The sequence below is a fragment of the Typopeltis vanoorti genome, chromosome 13, assembly GCF_054136105.1.
Source record: "Typopeltis vanoorti isolate ZY-2024b chromosome 13, IOZ_Tvanoo_1.0, whole genome shotgun sequence".
Taxonomy (NCBI): domain Eukaryota; kingdom Metazoa; phylum Arthropoda; class Arachnida; order Uropygi; family Thelyphonidae; genus Typopeltis; species Typopeltis vanoorti.
The window spans coordinates 122647588-122675232 of NC_143561.1; the positions used below are offsets into that span (position 1 = coordinate 122647588).

Here is a 27645-nt window from a genome sequence, read left to right on the forward strand (position 1 = left end):
GGGGATATGATAGAAACATTCAAATTACTAAAAGGTTTTTATAGGATTGATGCAGGGGAAATGTTTCAGCTGTGTGATAGTGATGGAAGAACAAGAGGTCATCTCTGGAAATTAAAGAAGAGTGTGGTTAACAAAGGTGTCAGAACAAGGTTTTTTGCCTGGAGGGTGGTGAATGAGTGGAATTCATTGCCTGACTTTGTTGTGAGCTCTTCATCTGTAAATGAATTCAAGAAGAGATATGACAGATATTGTTTTGCTAGCTTGGGTCTCCCGCGATGAGTCTACTGACTCCATGGAGATACCCGTAATAATAATAATAATAATAATAATGAATGATAATCAACATCTAAACATCTACCAGGTTATTATTATCTGCTACTTTTTTCTATTAAGAATCTCTTAAAAGTAGCAGGAATATCTAATTTATTCAGCATCTTTTAGCTCATTCCTGGACAGTATTAAAGGTCATATTAGATCATTTCTACACAGTATTAAACTCATTTTAGCTTATTCCTAAATATTAAAATGCATATTTGTCCATTTACACTATATAATTCTTCACAGGAACCATGTTCCTCTATATGGATACCCATATGGAAAATGGACCAAGCTGACTGGAACACTTTATCCCATCTTGCAAAATTTAATGCTGATACTGCCAGTCAAACACCTATAAATGAAGTGGTAAAATATATAACAGACAGCATTGCCTAGATAGCAACAGCCTCTGTTTCAAGAACATCTCGATTTCCACACCATCTAAAACCTTGGTGCAACCCAGAATCGGAGACAGTCAAAAAAAGATCAACACAGAGCATGGGGTATATTTTGTAGATACTCAACCACATCAAACTTAATAGCTTTTAAGTGTGCTTGGACCATTATGTGAGACATCAAAGTCAAAAACAATCTTGGATCCAATTTACCTCATCAATTAATTAAATTACCAGTGCAAAAATTGCATGGAATAAAATCCAGAAAATGAAAGATAAATAAATAACACACCATTTGTCTACCTTAGACCATAATGGAAGTGCTATTGCTGATCCCAAAGCTATTGCAGACATTTTGGAAGAAACTTTTGCCAGAATCTTATCATCAGCTTCATATCCTCCTGAATTTTTAATACCGAAAGAACAACACAAGAAACAAAGGCTAAATTTTTCTACCAATGGGCTTGAGCCATTTGTTAAGGAGCTAAAAAGGGCTCTTACTGTCTCACCATAGTGCAATAGAGCCTGATGACATCCATTATGAAATGATAAAAAAATCTACCATCATCTTCTATGGATCTACTCCTCTTCATATACAATAGAATACTTGCAGAAGAAGCATTTCTTGATTCTTGGTATAAGTCAGTTGCCATTTCTATCTCAAAACCAGGAAAGGATCCAACACAAGCCAACAGTAATCGACCTATTGCTCTGATGAGCTGTCTTTGTAAGATAGAGAAATGGTTAATACCAGAGACAAACAGTCTGGTATTTAGAAAGCAACCATCTTCTCTTCAATACACAATGTGGCTTCTGTAAACATCATTGAACTTTAAACCATTTAGTTTGTTTAGAAACTTGTATAAGAGATGCATTTCTGAACCAAGAATATCTGGTTTCAGTTTTCTTTGACATGGAAAAAGCTTATGACACAGCCTGGAGAGAGAGAGATGGCATATTAAAAGACCTCTATAACCTAGGTCTCTCAGAGGACGCCTTCCTGTATATATATATATATACAGGGTGTTCGGGATAAATTTGACAGTTTCGTAAGGAAAAAGAAAATCTTCTTTGTATCTATTAAATTTAATGAATTGACAAAAAAACATTACAGGCAGAGTTAATTACAATACTATCAACAAGATTTACTCAAAATAACCACCATTAGCATCGATCACAGCTTCAATTCTGCTTCGGAACCTCGAACAAGCTGATGCTACAGTCTCCCTGGGAAGGGCCGCAAAAACTGTTTTAATTTTATCCATTAACTGGGCTTTTGTATTACTGGAAGTGCGATTGGTGTCTTTTTCAACTGCGCCCCATACAAAATAATCCATGGGGTTAAGGTCTGGGGAGTTTGGAGGCCAAACATTTGGACTGGTGAAGTCGTAGAAATTTTCAGACAACCATTTTTGACTTTTCCCAGAGGTGTGGCAAGGGGCCGAATCCTGCTGCCATACATACGGCCTACCATTGGCTACCCTTGTTATCCAGGGCTTGACTACAGTTAGCAACTCCACGAACAAAGCCCGAATTCCAATGCCAGGGTTCTTCAACACTTGTTCCTGCAGATTTGCGAGGAATTCTGCTGTACGAACGCAATCAGATCGTCTGCTAGGGATCTTTCTTCTTGCTACATCCTCGTAGTCACCATTGCAAGTCTCTAGTTCATGCCTGATTGTTTTTACTGTATTCAGGGAGCATTGGGCAGCAGTCGTAATATCCTTATTTTGATGGCGGGCACGAATCATCATGATACAAGTTATTCTCTTCCATGATTCAGGTGGATTCCAGCTATCCATCCTTTCTGACATCTTGTATATGAATGAAGAAGGGTCCAAACTTTTAAATGAAGAGAAGTGTGTGTTAATACATGTAACTTACGGAAAAATATAATTAATTATAAATATGTCAAATTTATCCCGAACACCCTGTATATATATATATATATATATATACAGGGTGTTCGGGATAAATTTGACAGTTTCGTAAGGAAAAAGAAAATCTTCTTTGTATCTATTAAATTTAATGAATTGACAAAAAAACATTACAGGCAGAGTTAATTACAATACTATCAACAAGATTTACTCAAAATAACCACCATTAGCATCGATCACAGCTTCAATTCTGCTTCGGAACCTCGAACAAGCTGATGCTACAGTCTCCCTGGGAAGGGCCGCAAAAACTGTTTTAATTTTATCCATTAACTGGGCTTTTGTATTACTGGAAGTGCGATTGGTGTCTTTTTCAACTGCGCCCCATACAAAATAATCCATGGGGTTAAGGTCTGGGGAGTTTGGAGGCCAAACATTTGGACTGGTGAAGTCGTAGAAATTTTCAGACAACCATTTTTGACTTTTCCCAGAGGTGTGGCAAGGGGCCGAATCCTGCTGCCATACATACGGCCTACCATTGGCTACCCTTGTTATCCAGGGCTTGACTACAGTTAGCAACTCCACGAACAAAGCCCGAATTCCAATGCCAGGGTTCTTCAACACCTGTTCCTGCAGATTTGCGAGGAATTCTGCTGTACGAACGCAATCAGATCGTCTGCTAGGGATCTTTCTTCTTGCTACATCCTCGTAGTCACCATTGCAAGTCTCTAGTTCATGCCTGATTGTTTTTACTGTATTCAGGGAGCATTGGGCAGCAGTCGTAATATCCTTATTTTGATGGCGGGCACGAATCATCATGATACAAGTTATTCTCTTCCATGATTCAGGTGGGTTCCAGCTATCCATCCTTTCTGACACCTTGTATATGAATGAAGAAGGGTCCAAACTTTTAAATGAAGAGAAGTGTGTGTTAATACATGTAACTTACGGAAAAATATAATTAATTATAAATATGTCAAATTTATCCCGAACAACCTGTATATATATATATTAAAAACTTTCTGTCTGGGTGAACTTTTCAATTCAGAGTGGGAAGTACACTATCTCCGCCATATCATCATGAATGGGGTGTTCCCCAAGGCCTTGCCTTATGTGTGACACTTTTTGTTATTGAAGTTAACTTAATCATGAACAGCTTCTTACTACTAGATAATGCTCTATGTGTTGATGGCATCACAATTTACTGTTGCTCTCATAACAAGGGTAATTGAAAGACAACTTCAGCAAGCAATTGATCATGTTTCTCTATGGGCTCTTAGTAATGTGCTCACGTTTTCAACAGAAAAAAGTATCTGTGTTCACATGTATCAGAAACGCTCTCTTCACCCAGATCCTGAATTAAGAATGGAATGAAAGTTATTCCAGTAGCAACAGAAGCCAAGTTCTTGGGACTCATCTTTGACAACAAAGCTTACATTCCTTGCACATTCATCAAGTAAGAGAAAAGTGCAAGAGAGCATTAAATCTCCTTTGCACTCTATCCTGTACTGAATAGGCTGCCAATCGATCTTCATTGCTTTGTCTTTTTCATGTGCTTATACATTCAAATCTGAATTATGAATGGATAAATGGATAGTTACTGGTGCGTTTTACATATCATCCACTCAAAAAGTCTTTTGAGTGAATGATATGTAAAACGTATTGTATTGAAGTAAATGAAACAGCTCTATCACTTAGATGGAAACACTTGTCTCCTAACTATAGGAGTTTGATAATGGAATTTGAAACAGTCTGTTGCAACTTACAGATATATATATAGTTGACGCACACATCATTGCAAACTTACACAGTTATATATAGTTACCTTTCATTGTAACAATCACTGTTATCAGAAACATACTTATGTTTTGTTTAATTTTGAATTCACAATGACAGTGCTGTTCTACTTGGTTTAAAATTTTACGCACTTAAAATTCTAATGTAAATGTTCCCTTGTATTAATTATATTTATTTGGAGATGTTTATATGGCCATGTTTAGCCTACTCTCTGTGCAGGTCTGGTTATCTGAGTTTCTTGGTGGAGAGGATCCAGAGGGGAGCAACCAAGATGGTGAGTGGAATGGTCCCTTCGATGATAGATTCAGGATTTGATAAGTGAAAAAGAGGGTATACGATAGAAACATTTAAGGTGCTAAAAGATTTTTATAGAATTGATACAGAGGAAATTTTTTGCACTTGACTAGCAGGGGAAGAACTAGGGATCATTTTTGGAAATTGAGCAAGAGTGTGAGTATTCGATTCTTTTTTGCATGGAGAGAGAGTGGTGAATGGGTTGCTCTGTTGTGAGTACTTTGTCAGTTAATGCATTGAAGGAAATTTACACTAGATATTGTGTGGATAGTGTGGGCTTCCACAGAGAGTCATTGGACTCCATGGAGGTTCTGTACAAAATTAATAATAGTAACCAATAGAAAATTGTGTATGGTAGTTTTATTCTAGTAGGATTGCACATACATTTTAGATTTTTGCAGATTCTCCATTTTCTACCATATCACACAACCTCACATGATTCATTGACTGGCTAACCTTCTTGCTAACTTAATTTATATAATAATTTTCTTATTTATTTATTTATTTTTAATATGATGTTTCTTGAAAATCTTTAATTTAGGGTTTACCTGGAATGCGTGGAAATCCAGGTTATAAAGGATTGCCGGGAGAAGGTGTTCAAGGCGAAAGAGGTCAAAAGGTTATTATGTAGTAATTTATATTGTTTATGATAAATAATGTATTAAATGTATAAAGTATAAATAATATATTTTCTGTATATAAATAAAGTATTTATTAGATAATTGTATGTAAAGTTTATATTATTTTTTGTTCATATCATTTAGAATTTTTTCTAACAATGTATTATTCAATAGATATTGATACATTAATATATTTTTATTGGTTGAATGCCATCCAGTAAAGAAGTTACTAGTTTCTCTTAATATTTCAGTTAGCAAGAAAAAATTGTGGTGGTGGTGGTGGTGGCGGCGGCAGACAGTAGATGACATCAGGTGCTGATAGTAGTAATGTCATTGTGTTTATTTGAAGGATTAGGTAGGGAAGACAGTAAATTGTATACAGTGAGATTGTGTGCCCTCCTGCAATGAGTCATTAGACTCTTAGGAGGTGTCACATAATAATAATCATTACAGAAGGGATACCTTCCCAGATGTGGCAATATTATTCCATGCTATATCTTTTAATATATTATTTTACATATAGTAATTAGAGTTTTGTCTAGATCTTGGTATTTGTGATGGATACTCCTAACATTCCAAGTGGCAATATTCCAGATGTTCTTGTTTATTTTTATTCTTTTTCCTTTCATTGTCCTGCACATATCCTTTAACTTGTCCAAGTCATTTTCAAGAAAAAAAAATGAAAAAAAGATTCACTTGACTGGTCACAGGCACCATCTGCAGCTTAGTTTGGTTGTGATGCTGCCACCTTAGAGCCTCTAAACTTGTCCTAAGTCTCTCTTTTCTTGTTTGTACCTGAGCAAGCTTCGCACTGGAGTTAGTACCCAATCCGCCACTTGGTCGCTCATTTTCCAGGGTTCATCACATGGAGGTGAGAGGCTGGATGCCTACTGGAGAGGTAATCCTGAAAGACTGGGTGGTCTTACTAGATGCATGTAGTTTCACCATTTGTTTCCATAAATGTAAGTAGAAATGGATACAGACTTAGGGATTTTCTTAAAAATTATTGATACTTTTTTTCATGCATAAAGATTGCCATAAATTCTCTTCGGAAACAAGAAACCTAAAAATTATAATAGCTAATAGGAAATCCTGCTAATATGATTCTATATAGCTGAATACTTAGAAGGACAGAAATAGAATCTTATCATTATCTATCATCATCATCATCAAATTCCTGCCATGTACCCTTAAGAGTGTACAGGATATGATAGCACTGCATGAAAAATTTACATCATTACTAACTTCCTATCTACAATTTTCCTCCAAATCAGTCTGTTACCTGTCAAGACTCCAACATTATCAGATCTTATATTTCTGTATTCTGAAGCACTTTTTACTGTATCAATCCACCTATATCTTGGTCTTCCTCTGGGTCATTTTCCTGCCAAATTGGCAGAGAACACTTGTTTTGCCAATCTTACTTGCCCATTCTGTTTAAGTGACCACCTGAGATTAGCTCTGCTAACGCATTCCTGGATGTTGACAATGTCAAGTTCTTTCCTAATATCCTCATTTTTAATATGATATTGCCATTGATGCCATCTGTTCACGCCAATAATCTTTCTCAGGACTCTCATATCTGTGGTCTCTAGTCTTTGGTCAAGTGTTTTACTTCTGACCCAGCTCTCAGATCCACATAAGTTAAAACTGGTTAGAACACTGTCTTGTATACAGCAAATTTAGTGTTCAAAAACTAATTTCTGTCTTATTCCATATGAATTTATTCAATTGACTTCCTACCATACCAGCTTTGTTGATTCTCTAGTCATGTTTCCATATTTAATTTACCATCTTCACTTAAAATCAGGCGTAAGTAGCTGAAATGTTTTAGTTGTTCTATAGGTTCTCCACTCACAACTTAGTTGACGTTTTCAACGATTCTGCCTATTTTATTGTCTTTGTCTTGTTATTGCTGACCTTCATACCATATCTATTACTGCGGTTATTCAATTTAGTCAGGGAATCTTGCAGACTTGTAGCGGATTTATTTAGAAGTATAATATCGTCCGCATAAAGCAAAGAGCTGACATTAACATCTCCAATTTTGATATCATGTTTAATGGAACTTATCTTCATAATGTGATCTGTATAGATAATGAATAACAGAGGGTATAATGTACATCCTTGTCTCACACCAGATTTAACATTAAAAAATCTTCCTGTACTTCTTTCAATTCTAACTGCTGACTTACAACTTAAATAAAGACAGTATTGCTTGATATAATGCCCCGTTGACATCATATAACTAGTGTATTGAATAGTTTCTCTCTTGGCACCTTGTCATATGCCCTTTTCCAGATCGACAAAACTTAAATACAGATCTTTGTTATAGGCCAATGATTTCTCAATTATTTGTCGTAAAGCAAAGATCTTATCCTGACAGCCTCTATTTAGCCTGAATCCAGCTTGTTCTTCACCAAGCTTTTCTTCCACAATTCTTCTCAACCGTTTCTCAAGTATACTTGCATAAATCTTACCAAGAACACTCATTAGGGAAATACCTCTCTAATTCTCACATTCAGTTTTATTTCCCTTTTTATATATCGGTACTATGAGAGCTCTACTCCAATCATTAGGAATTCGTCCCTCTGTCCAGGTCTTCTGAACTATGCAAAGCCTGTAAGACTTACAGTGGCTTTTATACCACCATACTTCAGCATTTCTGGTTGAATATCATCTACTCCTGCTGCCTTTCCATTTCAAGCCTTTGATGGCTTTTTCTACTTCAAGTATGGATATGTAGTATTCCTGACTGTATGCCTGTTGAGTATGTTTTACCACTGTGCTATCACTGTTTTCATTTTCATTTTCATTTAGCAATTTTTTGAAGTAATTACTCCGTACTTCAAGGATATCTTTTTCTCCACTCCTTTTACAGCACTCTTTCCTCCATTTCTAAGCTTCTTCAACAACCTCCAGAATATTTTGCCACCTTCTTGATATTTATTTTCTATGTTCTTGCCAAAGTCCTCCCATGACTTTTGTTTAGCTAGTTTTACACAGTGTTTAGCTTTCTTACATTTGTCTCTGTATTCTCTAAGAGCACAAGCTGACTTGTTTGCCTGGAACTTTTGATATGCTTTCTTCTTTTTCTTTACTGCCTCTTTAACTTCCTGTTCCGCTGTGGACTTCTGATTTTTCTATCCTTGCAGACAACCTCACCACATACCTCTCTGGCTGAATCAATCAGTGTTTTCTTCAAGGCATTCCACTGAATCTCCAAGGTTTGGTTCCTGTCTCAAACTCTTTCATTTTTTATTCAATAATCTTTGTGTATTTTAGTCTACAGTTCACACCAGAGAGCTGCTCAATTTTTATTTGCTTCAAAACTTTCTTACATGTTATTCTTTTCAATATGAAATTCAATTTTATCCTGCTCAAGAATAAATAGTGATTACTTCAGATTTCAAATCCTCTGTACACTCTGGTGTTCTGCACCAGGGAGAAAACATCACTATAAATAATAACATAGTCAATGAGACTCTTCTTATTCCTTGCCTCTTCTCTCTATGTGAATTTGTGCACATTTTTATGTTGGAACATGGTGTCAGTAATAACCAGTCCGTGTACTGAGCAGAAATCCAACAGGTATTTGCCATTATTAGTAGCTTTACTCTTTTCTCCAAATTTTCCGAAAATATTTTTGTATGTCTGATAAATCATTTCCTACTCTGCTATTTAGATCCCCATCAAGGACCAACTTTTCCTTTTTTCAATTTAGTCAGTTGCTTTCTCTATAGCCAAAAAAAAATTCCTCCACTTTTACCATAGTAGAATCTCCTGTGGGTCCATAGGCACAAATATGTCTTAATTGTACAGTTCCCCATTCTGTTATTTTCCCACATCACTCTACTTGAGACTGCCTGCCATTCAAGAAGATTAGCCTCGTATTTAGTGTTGAATACTATGGCTACTCCTTCGTTTCCTTGATTGTCATTGCCTAAATATAAAATTTTGTATTTATTGCCCAGAAAGATCTTAGCAGTTTTTGTCTTTTTTGTTTTAATCACCCCTATTATATCGATCTGGTACTTATCTAATTCCTCAGGTAGCTCCATTCTTTGCCGTTCAGGCTTCTGGCGATGCCTGAATGGCAAAGAAACATACCCCAACTCAACCATGGTGATGTTGAGTTGGGGGTGTGTTTTCAGATTTGTTCCAGTAGCTGACTTTTCACTGTTTGCCCTGGTTCCCTGGCGAAAACATCAGGGACCTTGTTTAACCGGGCGATGCCACAGCTGGCATGAAATTTTGTCATGTTGTACCATTATTTTGTATTTTGGTTTAAGCCATTAAGAGTACAATTTGGTTTGCTAAATTTCAAATTGCCAGCCCATCCTTGTTCGTTCAGTATCCGGGTAGATACCCAACAGGGTGCACCACTAGACGGTGAGGATTGGACATTAGATCAGAAGCCCTTGTTGGTGCTCCGCATTCCTTTAAAGGTTATGTGGAGTTCTCTTCTCAGTTATACAGCTTTGACCCTTAAGCACCCTTATCATTATCTATTATAAGAAAATAAAATTATTCCCCAAGATGGATGACCAAAGAAAATATCATCATCATCAAATTCCTACCATGTACCCTCAAGGGGTGTACAGGATATGATAGTACTGATCTGATCAAGTAGCTTCCTCTCTTGAGAGGGTTGCAGCTAATTACTAGGAAGATAGTGATGCAAAATGGTTTCCAATTGCCTTCCTTGCCATATTTTTATGACTGTAGCCTGTATGTGTGTTCACAGGTATGGTTTGTGCTTGTGGGATGAAAAACCCTAGATAACCTGGCAGAAAAACCCTGCTGTCCATGCCTAAAAGTGGCTAACTTGGCTATGGCTGAGGAAGAGCCTTAAGTTCCTTCCATCATCGCCAGGAATCAAACTTAGGACACTCCTTCCCCAGGAACATGGTTGCGTAGCGCAAAGCCACTTGGCTAAACGCGCAGACATGATAGTACTACATGAAAAATTTATAGCATTACTAACTTCTTATCTACAGTTTCCTCCAAATCAGACTGTTACTTTTCAAGACTCCAACAATTATCAGACCTGGCAGAGAACACCTGTTTTGCTGATCCTTCCTCGCCCATTCTGTTTAAGTGACCATACCACCTGAGATTAGCTCTGCTAATGCATTCCTGGATGCTGACAATGTCAAGTTCTTTGTTAATATCCTTGTTTTTAATATGATATTGCCATTGATGCCATCTGTTCACGCCTCTAATCTTTCTCAGAACTCTGATATCTGCGGTCTCTAGTGTTTGGTCAAGGTTTTACTTCTGACCCAGCTCTCAGATCCATAAGTTAAAACTAATTTAGTGTTCCGACTAATTTCTCTCATATTCCATATGAATTTATTCAATTGACTTCCTACCATACCAGCTTTGTTGATTCTGTTGTCTATTTCCATATTTAATTTACCATCTTCACTAAAAACCGTGCCTAAGTAGCTAAAATGTTTTACTTGTTCTACAGGTTCTCTGTTCACAACTCAGTTGACATGTTCAGTGATTCTGCCTATTTTCATTGTCTGTGTCTTTTTATTTCTGACCTTCATACCATATCTATTACTGCGGTTATTCAATTTAGTCAGGGAATCTTGCAGACTTGTAGTGGATTTATTTAGAAGTATAACATCGTCCACATAAAGCAAAGAGCTGATTAATATCTCCAATTTTGATATTATGTTTAATACCACTTTCCTTCATAATGTGATCCATATAGATAATGAATAAGAGAGGGGTAACGTACATTCTTGTCTGACACCAGATTTAACATTAAACCACGCTTCCTGTACTTCCTTCAATTCTAACTGCTGACTTACAACTCAAATAATGACTAAGTATTGCTTGATATAATGCCCCATTGACACCATTTAACTGTAGCGTATTGAATAACTTCTCTCTTGGTATCTTGTCATATGCCTTTTTCAGATCAACAAAACATAAATACAGATCCTTGTAGAAAGGCTTATGCACTGGTTAAACATGATAACTAAATACTTAAGGAATTGACAGCGTACACTAGAAATATAAATTAAATCAACTTTAATATATACTTTCCGATATTTCGGTAACGTCACATTGCTATCTTCATGGGAACTTTAAGATAGAGACACATGCATGCAAGTACTACATGAATAATGATCTTTGTTATATTATTGTCGAGGCTAGCTGGTGAACGGACGTGCTATCGGAGAGCTCCTGAGAGATTTGTGTTTTTTGTTGATTTATTGGTGTTTTGGATTCAAGTTAATGGACTTAAGTGTTTAATTTTGGTATATTATTAGCGTGGTTAGTGTACTAAAGTGTTTTATAATATAATCTATGTCGGGAAGTCGCCGCTAGATGAATTCGTAATGTGTAGTGTTCATGCAAGCTGCAGATAAGATAAGTATCATTTTCAGTTATCGATACAAATTACTTAATATTGTGTAGTTTTGTTTTGTTTGCCTTGCGTATTTTAGTGCTTCTATTTTTGGTGTGTTATAACGTATAATTTGACAAAACATGTTACAGATAAGTATGGAAAATGTGCGAAGGAAAATGGCGGCCAGTAATGAAGGTTCGCCATCGTTATCAAAGAACGGTAGCATAAAAGAAATGAGTCAGTGTACTAGCTGTGAAATGTACGCTTTGCGGAGTGCGGTCGGAGTGTGGTTAGATGATAATAAAGGATTGAATGTGTGTAGAAAATGTAGGGAGAATGCGGAATTCAAGTGTATTTCGGATCGTGAGTGTGATATTTTTGTCAACCTTCAGAATGAAGGAAATAGGGATATGACAAGAAACGGCAAGGTTGTACATGAAAATTGTGAGAGTGTGAACGTAGAAAGTGTGAATGATAGTATAAATGGTTTCTCAGAGAACAAAAAAGATGAGATAGATGCATTGAGTGAGATCGCGTTGTTGAATAGTGCGATAGAAAGAGCAAAACAGCAGCTAGAGTGCATGAACAAAAGTAGACTGAATGAACCAACCAATAATAAAAGGTATGACAGGAAAAATAGACGTATGAATGTGAACATGAACAAAATGAAGGATAGAGTGCTGTATGGAGACTCGTTAGTACGAGGTGTGTTAGTAGAGGATTTGACAAAATCGTACCAACCTGGTGCGACCATAAAGGACGTAACTGCATCTATTAGAGAGCGAAAGGAAAGGGTGAAAGAAATGATTGTTGTGGCAGGTACGAATGATTTGAAAGGAGATAAAATGGAAATGATAGAAGACCTGAATGAATTGTTTGAGGTAGCAAAAGAAAAGAGTGAGAGAGTTAGAATGATTAGTCTTTTGCCACGCTATGACAGTGAAATGTTTAAAAGGAGGGCTATAATTGCAAATGACTTTATGCGTGGGTTATGTATGACGAGTGGTGTGGAATTTGTGGATGTGTGGAGTGAGTTTGATGGGCGAAAGGATCTATATAAGATGGATGGCTTGCATTTGAATGGTTACGGTGTAAGAAGACTTGAGAAAGTGTTGCTGAATGTAGTGGATGTGCAAATTCAGGGAAACTAGATTTGTTAGGGGGGGGAGTAGAGATACAGTCCTTATGGAGGCAGTTGAATGTAGGAATGAATATAATATGCCAGAGCAAATAAGGACAACAAATCTGAGTGGGATAGTTAATATAAGGCATCAAGGTAGGGTTGGGGCTAATGGGGGTCTTAAATTCATGTACACTAATACTAGGAGTATTAGGAACAAGAAGGAAGAGTTTTTGGCCATGGTTGGCACTTCCAGACCACAGGTTATAGGTATTAGTGAAACATGGCTGACTGTAGATGATATAACTAGTGGGATTGAATGTGATGGGTATAGTGTGTTCAGGAATGACAGAGAGAATAAAATGGGGGGGGGAGAGTATTGTTGATGATAGCTGATGAGCTACAGCCAAGGAGAATAGAAGTTGAATTGCAGGATAGAGAAAAGAACACATTTGAGGCCATTTGGTGTGAGATTGTGGCTAGCAGAACTAAATATACAATTGGGTGCTGCTATAGACCAGGTGATGGAAAAGATGGTGGTGACAGTATGCACAAGCAAATAGAAGAAATGGGTGGAAGGAGGGAGATTTCAACTATGGTCGCATTGATTGGAGTGAGGGGAGGACACACGGGAGGAAGGAACTGGATTTTATGCGGTTATTAAGGGATAACTATCTGCGACAGCATGTAATGGAAAATACTAGGGGTCAGAGAGTGCTTGACCTAGTAATTACATCTGAGGATTTGGCTGTAACAAATATGACCACATTGCCACCAATCGGTGAGAGTGATCATAGGGTCTTAACTTGGGAGGTGGCTAAAGGTGCAGAATTTTCAATTAAGACAGGGTACATGTGGAATTATCGGGCTGGAAAGTATGACAAGCTTAGGAGTTTGAGTGGTTCAGTGCCATGGCATGTACAACTGCAAGGACTAGAAGTTGATAGTGCATGGGAGGTAGTTAAGAAGTGCTTGCATGAAGCAATGGCTGACTGTATACCTAGAGTCCGAATAATAAATCAAGTAGGGGTTAAATGGATGAATAACACCATTAAGCTTGAGTTGCAAAAAAAGAAACAACTGTGGAGGGAATTTAAGGAGAAGGGTGACCGGCAGGCACATGAACGGTATAAAGCCCAAGCCAGAAGGGTGACAAGTGTGGTAAGAAAAGCAAAAAAGGATTATGAAAGAACATTGGCCATGCAGGCTAAAGAGAATCCTAAACAGTTTTTTAGATATGTAGCAAGTAAAAGGAAAAATGTACATGGCAGATTGATTTTAAAGAATGCCGATGGTAGGGAGGTAACTGAATCAGTTAAGATAGTTGAGTTACTGAGTGAGCACTTTGCAAAAGTATATCATCCAGGTGGTGACATTGCAGAAATGAATAAACCAGTAGATTATACAGGAATTGTGGTTAATGAAGTGGAGGTGAGTAGTCTATTGCATAACCTCAATGTCAATACATCTGTGGGATTGGATGGTATACCAGCTCGTGTTGTACGAGAAGCAGCTAAAGAATTGTCAGTACCCTTGACCATTTTGTTTAATTTGAGTCTCAGGTCTGGGTTAGTCCCGAGCGGGTGGAAAGAGAGGAAAATAGTTCCACTGCATAAAGGTGGTTCCAAGACTGCTGTTGTAAATTACCGACCGATTAGCATATCAGGAATCATTGTCAAGGTCTTAGAGAAAATAGTCAAGAGGAAAATACAAGATTGGATAGAAGAAAATGGGATACTGTATCGGGGACAGCATGGTTTTGTGAAGGGTAGATCATGCCTCAGTAATTTGCTCACGTATTATAACACAGTGACGGCTGAACTGGATAAGGGTAATGGGTTTACGGTGATTCTACTGGACCTTGCCAAGGCCTTTGACAGGATTCCACATGGAATTCTAATCAGCAAATTGTAGCATATGGGAATGGACATAGGGTTGGTGAGATGGATAGGAGGGTGGTTGACGGAGAGATATCAGAGAGTGGTTTACTCGGGAGTAGAGTCCACAAGACGGCCTGTGACTAGTGGTGTGCCACAAGGATCTGTTCTTGGACCACTGCTGTTTAATTTGTTCATAAATGATATAGGAAATGATCTGAGAGGAACAGTTCATTTGTTTGCGGATGATGCAAAGTTGGGTAGGGCAATAGTGAATGCAGATGACGTCAAAATTTTGCAGGATGATTTGGATAGATTGGATGTCTGGGCTAAGGAGAATGGATGTCAGTTTAATGTGGCAAAATGTAAGGTTATGCATTTTGGGGTGAAAAGATTGGCGGCAGTTTACTGCATTGGTGGAACCGTGCTCCAGGAAATTGATGAGGCACGAGATTTAGGAGTGTTGGTAGATAAGGAATTGAAAATTAGGGGACACTTTGCAAAAGTGACCAAAACAGCTCATCAAATCACTTGGTTGCTGAAGAATACGTTGACAAGCAGAGACAAGCAGGTTATTGTTCCTCTGTATCGAGCCTTGATAAGACCCCATCTAGACTACTGTGCTCAGATTTGGTCACCTAGGTTTCTTCTTGATGGGGAGGAGGTGGAGAGGATCCAGAGGCGAGTGACCAAGATGATACCAGGTCTGTGGAATGAACCGTATGAGAACAGGTTGAGGATTTGTGGGTTGCAAAAATTGGTTGATAGGCGGAGATTGGGAGATATGATTGAGACATTCAAATTACTGAAGGGTTTCTATAAAATTAATTCAGAAGATATTTTTGAGAACAGGGCTGGTTGTGGGAGGACTAGGGTACATCCATGGAAACTGGGCAAAAGTGTGGTTAGTAAAGGTGTTAGAACTGGGTTCTTTACTTTTAGAGTAGTGAATGAGTGGAATGCGCTCCCTGAGTCTGTGGTGGATGCTGTGACAGTGAATGAGTTTAAGGCGAGGTATGATAGATACTGTATGAATGTCAAATAGTTGTGACGAATATGATTTGGGGCCTCCCTCGATGAGTCTAATGACTCCCTGGAGTTGCCCGTAATAATAGTAATAGTAATAATAGTAATTATTAAATGATAACAGCTACATAAATACTGATCTTTGTTATATTCCCATAATTTCTCTACTATTTGTCGTAAAGTGAAGATCTGATCCTGACAGCCTCAGTTTGGACTGAATCCAGCTTGTTCTTCACCAAGCTTTTCTTCCACAATTCTTCTCAACCATTTCTCAAGTATACTTGCATAGATCTTGCCAGGAACACTCAGTAGGGAAATACCTCTGTAATTCTCGCATTCAGTTTTATTTCCCTTTTTATATATGGGTACTATTAGAGCTCTACTCCAATCATCAGGAATTCGTCCCTCCGTCTGTCCAGACTTTCTGAACTATACAGTGCAGCCACTGTAAGACTTTTATACCACCATACTTCAGCATTTCTGGTCGAATATCATCTACTCCTGCTGCCTTTCCACATTTCCTGACTGTATGCCTGTTGAGTGTTTTTTATCACTGTGATATCACTGCTTATTTCATTTAGCAATTTTTCGAAGTAATTACTCCATACTTCAAGGATATCTTTTTCTCCTGTTTTCATGTCACCTTCATCATCTCTAACTCCTTTTACAGCACTCTTTCTTCCATTTCTAAGCTTCTTCAACAACCTCCAGAATATTTTACCACCTTCTTGATGTTTATTTTCTATGTTCTTGCCAAAGTCCTCCCATGACTTTTGTTTAGCTAGTTTTACACAGTGTTTTGCTTTCTTACATTTGTCTCTGTACTCTCTAAGACAATGATTTTCAACTGGTGTGCTGCGAGAGGTCTTCAGGTGTACAGCGAGATTTATGGAAACAAATTAATTGAAAGAAATAGTGTCGTGATTTGTGCATTTATTTATTAGTGTCTGGTCTTCCTTCTTCTTGTGTGTATGAATCAATCAAAATTATGCCTATTTTTCACTAGATCATCAAAAAAATTAAAAGAATATATTTTTAATTTGCTGCAGAATTTTAATAATTAGTCGAGGTGTGCCATATTATGAAAAAGGTTGAAAATCACTGCTCTAAGACCAAGACTCTCTTATTTGCCAGGAACTTTGGATATGTTTTTTTTTTTTTTTTCACTGCCTCTTTAACTTCCTGTGTCCACCATGGAGTTCTGATTTTTCTATCCTTGCAGACAACCTCACCACATGCCTCTCTGGCTGAATCAATCAGGGTTTTCTTCAAGGTTTGGCACTGAATCTCCAAGGTTTGGTTCCTGCTCTCAAACTCTTTCATTTTTTCTTCAGGCCATTGGGCCTTAATTTCTGAGATGAGGGTGATGTCTTATAATTTTTATATGCTCCCACCACACATTTTTCTAAACTCTTGTAAACTTAGTCCATTTATGGTACATTTGTACCATGAGTGGATTATGCTTTTTTTTCTTATTTTTTTATTCATTTTTTAAATACATTTTTTATTTTCATTTATTTATTGCTCTAGAGACCAAACATGGAACTTATTCAAGCCAGATCAGACCTTCAGGAAGCTAGGCTGTGGTCTCACACTGGGTAATGAGAAATTCATCTCCAAGAGCAGAGGTGCTAATCACTCAGCCAACCTGGCCAGCAAAAAAGTGGAAAAGCCCATTTGTGGTTCATTTGTACTGTGAGTGGACCAAGTTTTTTCCCTAGTTTTTATTAACTTTTTAAATATATATTTTTTAGTTTCAATTATTTTTACATAGTCTGGAAACCTTGCTCTTTTGAAGCGAAACATGGAAGAAGCCCATTTATGGTTCATTTGTACTGTGAGTGGACCAAGTTTTTTCCCTAGTTTTTATTAACTTTTTAAATATATATTTTTTAGTTTCCATTATTTTTACATAGTCTGGAAACCTTGCTCTTTTGAAGCCAAACATGGAAGAACGTTTTTCAAGCCAATTCATTCTTCCAAAAACTAGGCTGTAGTGTCACACCAGGTGATGAATTTCATCTCCTTGTGTGACATTTCAGCTATTTTCCAGCAAAGAAGTGGAAAATAGGTGAAAAAATTGTATCAGGATTCTGTGCCTTTATAAAAAAAAAGCTATGATAAACGTGAAAATTGATTTTTGAGTGGCACAATCATTATTTCAAAATATGTATTCTTTATTTGAATATATGGGACAAGTTGTTTGGAAGGATTGAAATAGAGAGAGAGAGAAACCTAAAGAAGTCTTATCTGACTTCTTTAGGTTCCAAGTCTCACATCCATAAGTTGCTGTTGGAAAAACAACTGCATCCAAAATCCTCAACTTTGCTCCCATGGAGATAGATCCATCCTTCCAGATTTTAGACAAGTCTCTCACTGTTGTTTTAGCCATTCCTAACCTTCTTTTGATGGCTTCTGAACAGCAATTCTTTACATTAATAATGGATCCCAGGTACTCAAACTTGCTGACTTCCTCAATCCTTTTTTCCATTAAGGTAAACTTCTTTCTCAAGAGCTTCTCTGTTTGTTTTTCCTTTGAGAACCATGATCTTTGTTTTGCTAGAATTGAGTTGAAGTCCTCGGTTATTACTGATCTTGTTAACTTTGTCAAAAATTAGTCCTAGTTCTTCCATGTCATTACAAAGGAGTACTGTATCATCAGCATACCTCAGATTATTGATTAATCCACCTCCTATCCTATTCCTATCTTGAGCTTATCCAGTGCTTCATGCATGATGTCCTCTGTGTGTATATATATATATATATATATATATATATATATATATTCTAAACAAGTGAGGAGAAATTAAACATCCTTGTTTAACTCCTTTTCCAACTTGAAGCCAGTCAGTCAATCCAACACCTGTTCTTACTGTGGCTTTTTGCTCCTTATACAAGTTGGCTATCAACCTGATAGTGTGTTGAGGAAAACCCATTCTTTTCATTACTTCCCACAGTTTCACATGCTCAACACAGTCAAAAGCGTAAGAGTAGTCTAAGAAACACATTACCAGAGGAAATCTAAATTCTTTATATTTTTCTATGATTTGTCTAAGGAAAAGGATCTGATCGCTGGTGCCCTTCCCTTTCCTAATACCTGCTTGTTCCTCAAACATCTCTGCCCCAACTTTGGCCTCAATCCTATTTAGCATGATCTTCAATAAAATTTTGCTTGCATGAAATACTAAACTAATAGTTTTATTGTTGTTGCACGCTTTCATATCTCCTTTCTTATGTAGTGGTATGAAAACAGACTTCTTCCAATGTTTAGGCCATGATCCTGTCTCCCATATCCTTGTAATCAATCTATGAAACACTCTTATCCCTCCATCCCCTGTGGCATTAATTAACTCTGTTGATTTCATCTACACCTGGGGCCTTATTGCTGTTAAGCTGCTTAACTGCTCTTTCAACTTCATGCCTAAGTGGAGGAGGTTCCAACTCAAAATTTTCTTGGTGAGAGGTCTCTTCCACATTTTCTTTATCCACTCTACTGTACAGTTCCTCACAGTATTCTTTCCATCTGTTTTTGATTTCCATTTTTTCTGTTAGTAATGCTCCATTCCTGTTTTTGATGACATTCAATTTATTATTATTATTATTATTATTATTATGACATCACACCTCCAGGGAGTCCAAAGACTCATCGAGGGAGGGCATCTACTCTGCGTCTCCTCATCTCACTACTCCACCAACCTTCATCATCTACCACCAACGCCATCTATTGCCGATTACCACCGATTACAACTTTCACAGACAATCACAAACATCCATGGCCAAGACAGGATTCGAACCTGCAACCTTTTGGCTGGAGAGCAGATATGCTTACCACTCGGCCAACCAGGCCGGCATTTGGGCTTAAAATTTTTTTTGCATTAAGTCACGAACTAAATAAAACATCCCTTTATAATTGAGCCTCCTCATCTGGAACTCTATCTCTTCACATTTATTAGTATAGAACTTTTCCTTGTCCTGCTTGATGGCTATTCTGATTTCTCTATGTAATCTCTTGTATTCTTCAGTCACTGTGTCTCTTTGTTTTCCAGCCACCTTCTTTTGATTAGTTCCCATGTTGAATCTGATATCCATGGATCTCTTGGACTTCTTATTGTGTCGAGATACTTCTGGGCTGTATCCTGTATTATCACCTTGATTCCTTCCCAAAGCATTTCTGGTGAGTTCTCCTCATTTGTCTCCAGAAAATCATCCAACTGAGTTGATGTTTCTTCTGTGAATCCACTAGGAATTACTCTAACATCCAATCTAGTGGAATGTGCCTGACCTGGAAGTTTTCGGAGTCTTAGTCTTACTTTGGCTCTTACTAGCTGATAGTCTATACCACAATCTGCTCCAGGACAAGTGTGCACATCAGAGATGCTTGTCTTCCACCGCTGGAGAGCCAGGATGTAATCAATCTGGTGCCTTGACCCATCAACATTAGATATTCAAGTACAGATCCATCGTGGGTGTTTTTGGAAGCAGGTATTGATAATAACTAATCTGTTAGCATGGACAAATTCCAACAGTCTTTTCACCACAGGTGTTGCGTTCACCTATACCAAACATGCCACGCTCCGGCCTAACTCTCATACTCTTTCTCACATTTGCATTTAAGTCCCCTAAGATGTAAAGCATGTCTCTCCTTGGTAGGCAGTGCAAAACACTTTGTAAGTTTTCATAGAATTCCTCACTCTCTTCTTCAGTTTATGCACCTGTGCATTGTCTTTAGTATCACAGGTGCATAAACTACCATGATTGATACATTGGTAGGCTGAGCCTTAAGTCTAATAGAAGTATCCTATCATTAATGGGGTTATAACCAAGAAGGCTTCTTGCCTAGCTGTCTTCACTATCACAGCTACCCCCATGATATTTTGAGTCACCACCTGAGTAAATAACTAGCTTTTCAAGTGACTTTCTCCATTCCATCTGGTCTCTGTAATTCCCAGGATGTCAATCCTATACCTATCCATCTCGTTACAGACAATCTCAAGAGTGCTGATCTGTAGACCTCGAACATTCCACATGCCAATGTAAAATTCCCTTCTAACATTAATCTTATATCTTCTGTGTTGCTCATTCACAATATCACTGATTTTTGATGGAAACTGTAATATACTTCTCGAACAGGACCCTCTTCCTAAGCCCTGAATGTGGCTCTGATTATCCTGTGTGACAACTGATGCATTATAAGGCACAACCATATTAGCAATTTGGAGTGAAGTCACTGCAAGAAGAGAGTGGTAGGATTACAGAGGCCCTGTTTTTCTAACATGTCCCATACATTCTCATTGGGGCTCATATCTAGACTTTGTGGTGGCCAGGGAAAATGGCAGAAGTTGTTGTCATGCCCTCTGAACCACTACTGAACAGTTGTCGCATTGTTTTCCGTGAAACATCCGTCACATGCTTGATAAAAAATCAACATTGCACGATGGATTTCATTGGCAACAATGTTCAGATATTCCTTTGAAAACACTCACCCTTCCAGTGATATCAGGGGGCCTGTAGGAATATGCTCACACCATGACACCACCTTAGAAAAGTAAACTTGATATGGTTAGGACACCAACTCAGCCATCCACTCTATAGGAGTGTGTGTGTGTGTGAAGGGGGGGGGGATATGAGTCATTCCTGGAAATTTAGTAAGAGTTGGTTAGCAAGAATGTGAGGGATGGATGGAGAGTGATGGATTAGTGGAATGAGTTAACAGAATTGGGTTTGATTGCTTTGTCAGTAAATGAGTTGAAAAATAAAGTATGACAGGTGTAGTGTGAATGATGGTTGATTTTTGAAATGCTAAGCAGGCCTCTTGTGATGAGTCATTGGACTCCTCGGAGATTCAGTGTAATAATTTGAATTAAAGGAAATAAATAAGCTTGTTGTATCTGTTTAATTCAACTTAAAATGCAGGTTTTTTGTTTAATTATTATTGCTTTTTATTTTTGTAATGCATGTTGTTTGTTGTAGGGAGAACCTGGTCCCAAAGGTGAGACTGGCCCACCAGGTATCCCTGAGGAAGTACTAACAGGTCGTGAAGAAGAATCTGTCATTTCTGGACCTGGATTTCCAGGAGATATTGGCCAAAAGGTTAGAGATAGCATTGATTTGTATTAGCATTACTAATTATGTATTTTTTTACAGCTGTATGTTAAGAAATCATAAAAGTAATACAATGATTTTTGTATTACCTATGTAGATTGGGAAATACAGGTATCCCTCGATTAACGTGGTTAATTAATCCCTCGATGTTATCGCATATATCAAAATCGCGTTAATCAAATCTAATAATCAATGGTAAAAATTACAATTCATCCATGATCGATTACTGTATTAATAATTTGTAGGAGGTTGCGTAGGACGAATGACGTCATCATGCTCCCGCCACAAGGCTTGCATGTTTTTGCATGGTAAATGTAAACCTGCAGAGCTCGCGGGGGTAAAAATTGCAGCGTAGTTCGAGATATATCTGAGAGATACATTCATTACTAGTATGTGCTAAAATGCAATAAAACATGAAGAAAAAACACTGCAAATATAATACATGATGGTAAAAATTAAGTGGATATTGAATCCAACATTATTTCATAGCCAAATATAGAAACTACAAGAGTTTTGTGCCGAATATATAGAAACTAAAAGATTCGGCAGATGCAAGCATAAGCAACCTTATGTGTAACTCGTAGTAAAGGTGGAGTAAGCTCCAGATCACAATGTAAAGCACATTTTCTAGAGGACATGTATGATAAAAATAAGTCTTTGGCTCTCTATTTCAGTAATACATGATGGATTATTTATTTTCAGTTACAATCTAGAAATTATTGAACAAAGAATAAAAAAAGACAACAACTAAACCATACCATACTGAGCTCGTGGTATCTCTCAGATACCACGTATCTGAGAGATATTGTATCTGAGAGATACAATAAATTGTATCTCTCAGATACAATTTATTGTCAAATATCACAAACCTTTACATAATGTGTTAAACCAACCTGACAGCAAAAAACAGTGCGGAATATCACTCGTAACATATGAATCCGCAGCTACTTGTGACCTCCAAGCTATACACTGAATTGTGTAAGAATATTTATATTAAACATTTTGCAGGCATCTGTCAGATCAATTGTGAGCTCTGCAGGGTTAAAGGCGCGTTAATCAAAACTCTTGCTGCGTATATCAAGGGATTGCCGCAATTAATTTTGCTGCATTAATCAAATCCTGTGTTAAGCAAGGGATACCTGTAGTGTCTTCAGATAGTGGAGATGTAGTACAAAAGTATATTCTAAAATGGCACTATCGTGTGTTTGTGAATTTTGTTACTGCAGTACCAGTGTTTTCATTAACATCTATTAGACTTAAAAATTTTATTAATTTTTATATTATATTTAATTTTTAAATTTATGCATATCAAATGCTACCACTGGTAGCATTTGAAAGTGTAATATGCTGTAAGGGATGCTTAAGGGTCAAAGCTGTATAACTGAGAGGAGACCTCCACATAGCCTTTAAAGAAATGCAGAGAACTGACCAGGGCTTCTGACCTAATGTCCAATCCTCACCTTCCCGTGGTGCACCCTGTTGGGTACACCACGAGAAGGTGAGGATTGGACTGAACGAACTACCTGGATACTGAACGAATGAGGATGGGCTGGCAATTTGGGATTTAGCTGACCAAATTGTATTCTTATTGGCTTAAACCAATATACAAAATGATGGTACAACATGACAAAATTTCATGCCAGCTGGGGGTGTCGTCCAGTTAAACCAGGTCCCTGTTGTTTTCGACAGGGAACTAGGGCGAACAGCGAAATGTCATCTACTGGAACAAATCTGAAAGCACATCGCAACTCAACATCACCACAGTTAATGATCGGTACTATCAACCTAAGAAGCCTGAACGGCAAAGAAATGGAGCTAGCTGAAGAATTAGATACGTACCAGATCGACATAATAGGGGTGACTGAAACAGAAAAAAAAAAATGGTGAGATCTTTCTGAGCAAAAAATACAAAATGCTATATTCAGGAAATGACAATCAAGGAAAAGAAGGAGCAGCCGTAGCATTCAACACAAAATAAGAGGCTAATCTTCTTGAATGGCAGGCAGTCTCAAATAGAGTGATGTGGGCAAATATCAGAATGGGGAATTGAACAATGAGACTTACTTGTGCCTATAGTAACACAGAAGGTTCTACTAAGATAGAAGTGGAGGAATTTTTTGATGCTTTAAAAAAAGCAACTGACACAATGAAAAAGGAAAAGTTGGTCCTTGTTGGGGATCTAAATAGCAGAGTAGGAAATGATTGTCAGGCATACAAAAATATTTTGGGAAAATTTGGAGAAAAGAGCAAAGCTAATAATAATGGCAAATACCTGTTGGATTTCTGCTCAGGACATGGACTGGTTATTACTGACACCATGTTCCAACATAAAAATGTGCACAAATTCACATGGAGAGAAGAGGCAAGGAATAAGAAAAGTCTCATTGACCATGTTATTATTTATAGTGATGTTTTCTCCCTGGTGCAGAACACCAGAGTGTACAGAGGATTTGAAATCTGAAGTAATCACTATTTATTCTTGAGCAGGATAAAATTGAATTTCATATTGAAAAGAATAACATGTAAGAAAGTTTTAAAGCGAATAAAAGTTGAGCAGCTCTCAGATGTGAACTGTAGACTAAAATACACAAAGATTATTGAATAAAAAATGAAAGAGTTTGAGAACAGGAACCAAACCTTGGAGAATCAGTGGCAAGCCTTGAAGAAAACCCTGATTGATTCAGCCAGAGAGGTATGTAGTGAGGTTGTCTGCAAGGATAGAAAAATCAGAACTCCATGGTGGACACAGGAAGTTAAAGAGGCAGTGAAGGAAAAGAAGAAAGCATATCAAAAGTTCCTGGCAAATAAGTCAGCTTTTGCTTTTAGAGAATACAGAGACGAATGTAAGAAAGCTAAACACTAAAACTAGCTAATAAAAGTCATGGGAGGACTTTGGCAAGGGTAAGATATTCTGGAGGTTGTTGAAGAAGCTTAGAAATGGAGGAAAGAGTCATCTTTCCTCCATTTCTAAGCTTTCCATTTCCTCCATTTTATTATCATCCACTTTATCATCTCTAACTTTTTTTACAGAGTAAAAGGAGTTAGAGATGATAAAGGTGACATGAAAACAGGAGAAAAAGATATCCTTTAAGTATGGAGTAATTATTTCGAAAAATTGCTAAATGAAACAAGCAGTGATAACACAGTGGTAAAAAAAACTCAACAGGCATACAGTCAGGAATACATATCCATACTTGAAGTAAAAAAAAAAAGCCATCAAATGCATAGTTCAGAAAACCTGGACAGAGGGACGAATGCTCGATATTTGGAGTAGAGCTCTAATAGTACCCATATATAAAAAGGGAAAAAAAACTGAATGTGAGAATTACAGAGATATTTCCCTACTGAGTGTTCCTGGCAAGATCTATGCAAGTATGCTTGAGAAACGGTTGAGAAGAATTGTGGAAGAAAAGCTTGGTGAAGAACAAGCTGGATTCATTCCAAACTGAGGCTGTCAGGATCAGATCTTCACTTTACGACAAATAGTTGAGAAAGCATGGGAATATAACAAAGATCTGTATTTAAGTTTTGTCGATCTGGAAAAAGGCATATGACAAGTTGCCAAGAGAAAAGCTATTCAATACACTACAGTTATATGGTGTCAATGGGGCATTATATATCAAGCAATACTTAGTCCTTATGTGAGTTGTAAGTCAGCAGTAAGAATTGAAGGAAGTACAGGAAGATGGTTTAATGTTAAAACTGGTGTGAGACAAGGATGTACATTATCCCCTCTGTTATTCATTATCTATATGGATCACATTATGAAGGAAAGTGGTATTAAACATGATATCAGAATTGGAGATATTAATGTCAGCTCTTTGCTTTATGCAGACGATGTAATACTTCTGAATGAATCCACTACAAGTTTGCAAGATTCCCTGACTAAATTGAATAACTGTTGTAATAAATATGGTATGAAGGTCAGCATTAAAAAGACAAAGTCAATGAAAATAGGTAGAATTGTTGAAAATGTCAACTGTGTTGTGAACGAGGAACTTGTGGAACAAGTAAAACATTTCAGTTACTTAGGCACGATTTTTAGTGAATTGGTAAATTAAATATGGCAATAGACAACAGAATCAACAAAGCTGGTATGGTAGGAAGTCAATTGAATAAATTCATATGGAATAAGACAGAAATTAGTCAGAACACTAAATTAGCTGTATACAAGACAGTGTTCAAACCAGTTTTAACTTATGGATCTGAGAGCTGGGTCAGAAGTAAAACATTTGACCAAAGACTAGAGACTGCAGATATGAGAGTCCTGAGAAAGATTGAGGTGTGAACAGATGGCATCAATGGTAATATCATGTTAAAAACGAGGATATTAGGAAAGAACTTGACATTGTCAGCATCCAGGAATGCGTTAGCAGAGCTAATCTCAGGTGGTATGGTCACTTAAACAGAATGGGTGAGGAAAGATTAGCAAAACAAGTGTTCTCTGTCAGGTTGGCAGGAAAACGACCCAGAGGAAGACCAAGATATAGGTGGATTCATACGGTACAAAGTGCCTTAGATGATAGAAATATAAGATCTACTGATGTTAGAGTGTTGACAAGTAACAGACTGATTTGGAGGAAAATTGTAGATGGGAAGTTAGTAATGATGTAAATTTTTCATGTAGTACTATCATATCCTGTATGCCCCTTGAGGGTACATGTCATTAATTTGATGATGATGATGTTCTCCTGAGATGTACTACTCTTGAGGATATATATCAGAAATTTGATGATGATGAGCATTTGTAATGTAATTAAGATTTATAGATTTATTAATTATAGATTTATTAATTTCAGGTTATAATTAATATTTATTTACATTTACTGTATAGTAAATAAAAGATGTAACAGTATGTTTTTAAGTGTGTATGGTATCAGTATTGCAGTGTTTTTAAGAATTATTTTATGCTGTCTTTAATTATTGTATAACAAGGTCGAGGCCACATGATCACTTTTCCCATGTGGAGGTAGTGTGGGCGCATTAGTTGCATATAATTATTTGATGCTATGACCAGATTCAGCACTCATAATCCTCAAGTCTCCTTCATTACATGTAGTCTCATATATTTATATCTTAGCAAATGTGTAAATTCCATTTACTTTCCTTTATGTGACCATTTCTCCTTACATTTTCCGACACCATAGTTGAAGTCCCCCATAGTTAAATGAGTGCATGATAATAATCACTCATCTTGCAGGATCTGTGTTAATTTGCTAATTCATGCCATCTATATTCTCTGTTGTACCCTACTGGCCTTGTTTCAGCAAAATACAATATATTTTATCCACGTTATATATATTATTAGCCTCTATCTCAGACAGGATAGCTTCATGTGAACTGCTCTCTGCATCCCTGTCCTCCTGACGCACCTCTATTCTTTTTGGCTTCAATTCAATTTGGATAATATTAATAATAATAATAATAATTCTTCTGCTATTATTAGCAAAAGTTATCCATCAGATTCTGTTCCCTTTTCCCCCTTTGAAAATACTTTTATCCCAGGGCCCAAAACTCCTCTTCCATATTCTGAAGACTTCTGGCATTAACATAAACCTCCATAACCCCCTTCATCCTACAGCCTCCTACAGCCTCCGTGTGTGGATTATCCCACTAAAGTTAAGAGCCTGAGGGGGGGTGGGGGGGCTTCATCATCTGGTCATGAGCCCATTCACAGACTTATAGGATGCCCACATTCACTTGCATCACCCCATTTATTAACATTATTGTTAATAACTAACATCAGCAGTGCCACTTATAATTATTTCCAACTTTGCACTATCAGCAAACAACTGAATATCCCAAGATCCCGCATTATATATTATTAACAAACAAGTTAGACAGTAGGGACC

At 37.3% G+C, this 27645-nt stretch overlaps 1 protein-coding gene across 1 annotated transcript in view; it reads left to right on the plus strand.

Annotated features, from left to right (window-relative positions):
* The window catches only part of LOC150100509 (uncharacterized), a 1094033-nt gene that overhangs the window by 274690 nt on the left and 791698 nt on the right, over positions 1–27645 (plus strand). Inside the window, exons 9-10 of the mRNA XM_090402670.1 lie at positions 5220–5297; positions 21662–21781. Of these exons, the coding sequence (XP_090258796.1) occupies positions 5220–5297; positions 21662–21781 (198 nt within the window). The remainder of the gene's footprint in view (positions 1–5219; positions 5298–21661; positions 21782–27645) is intronic.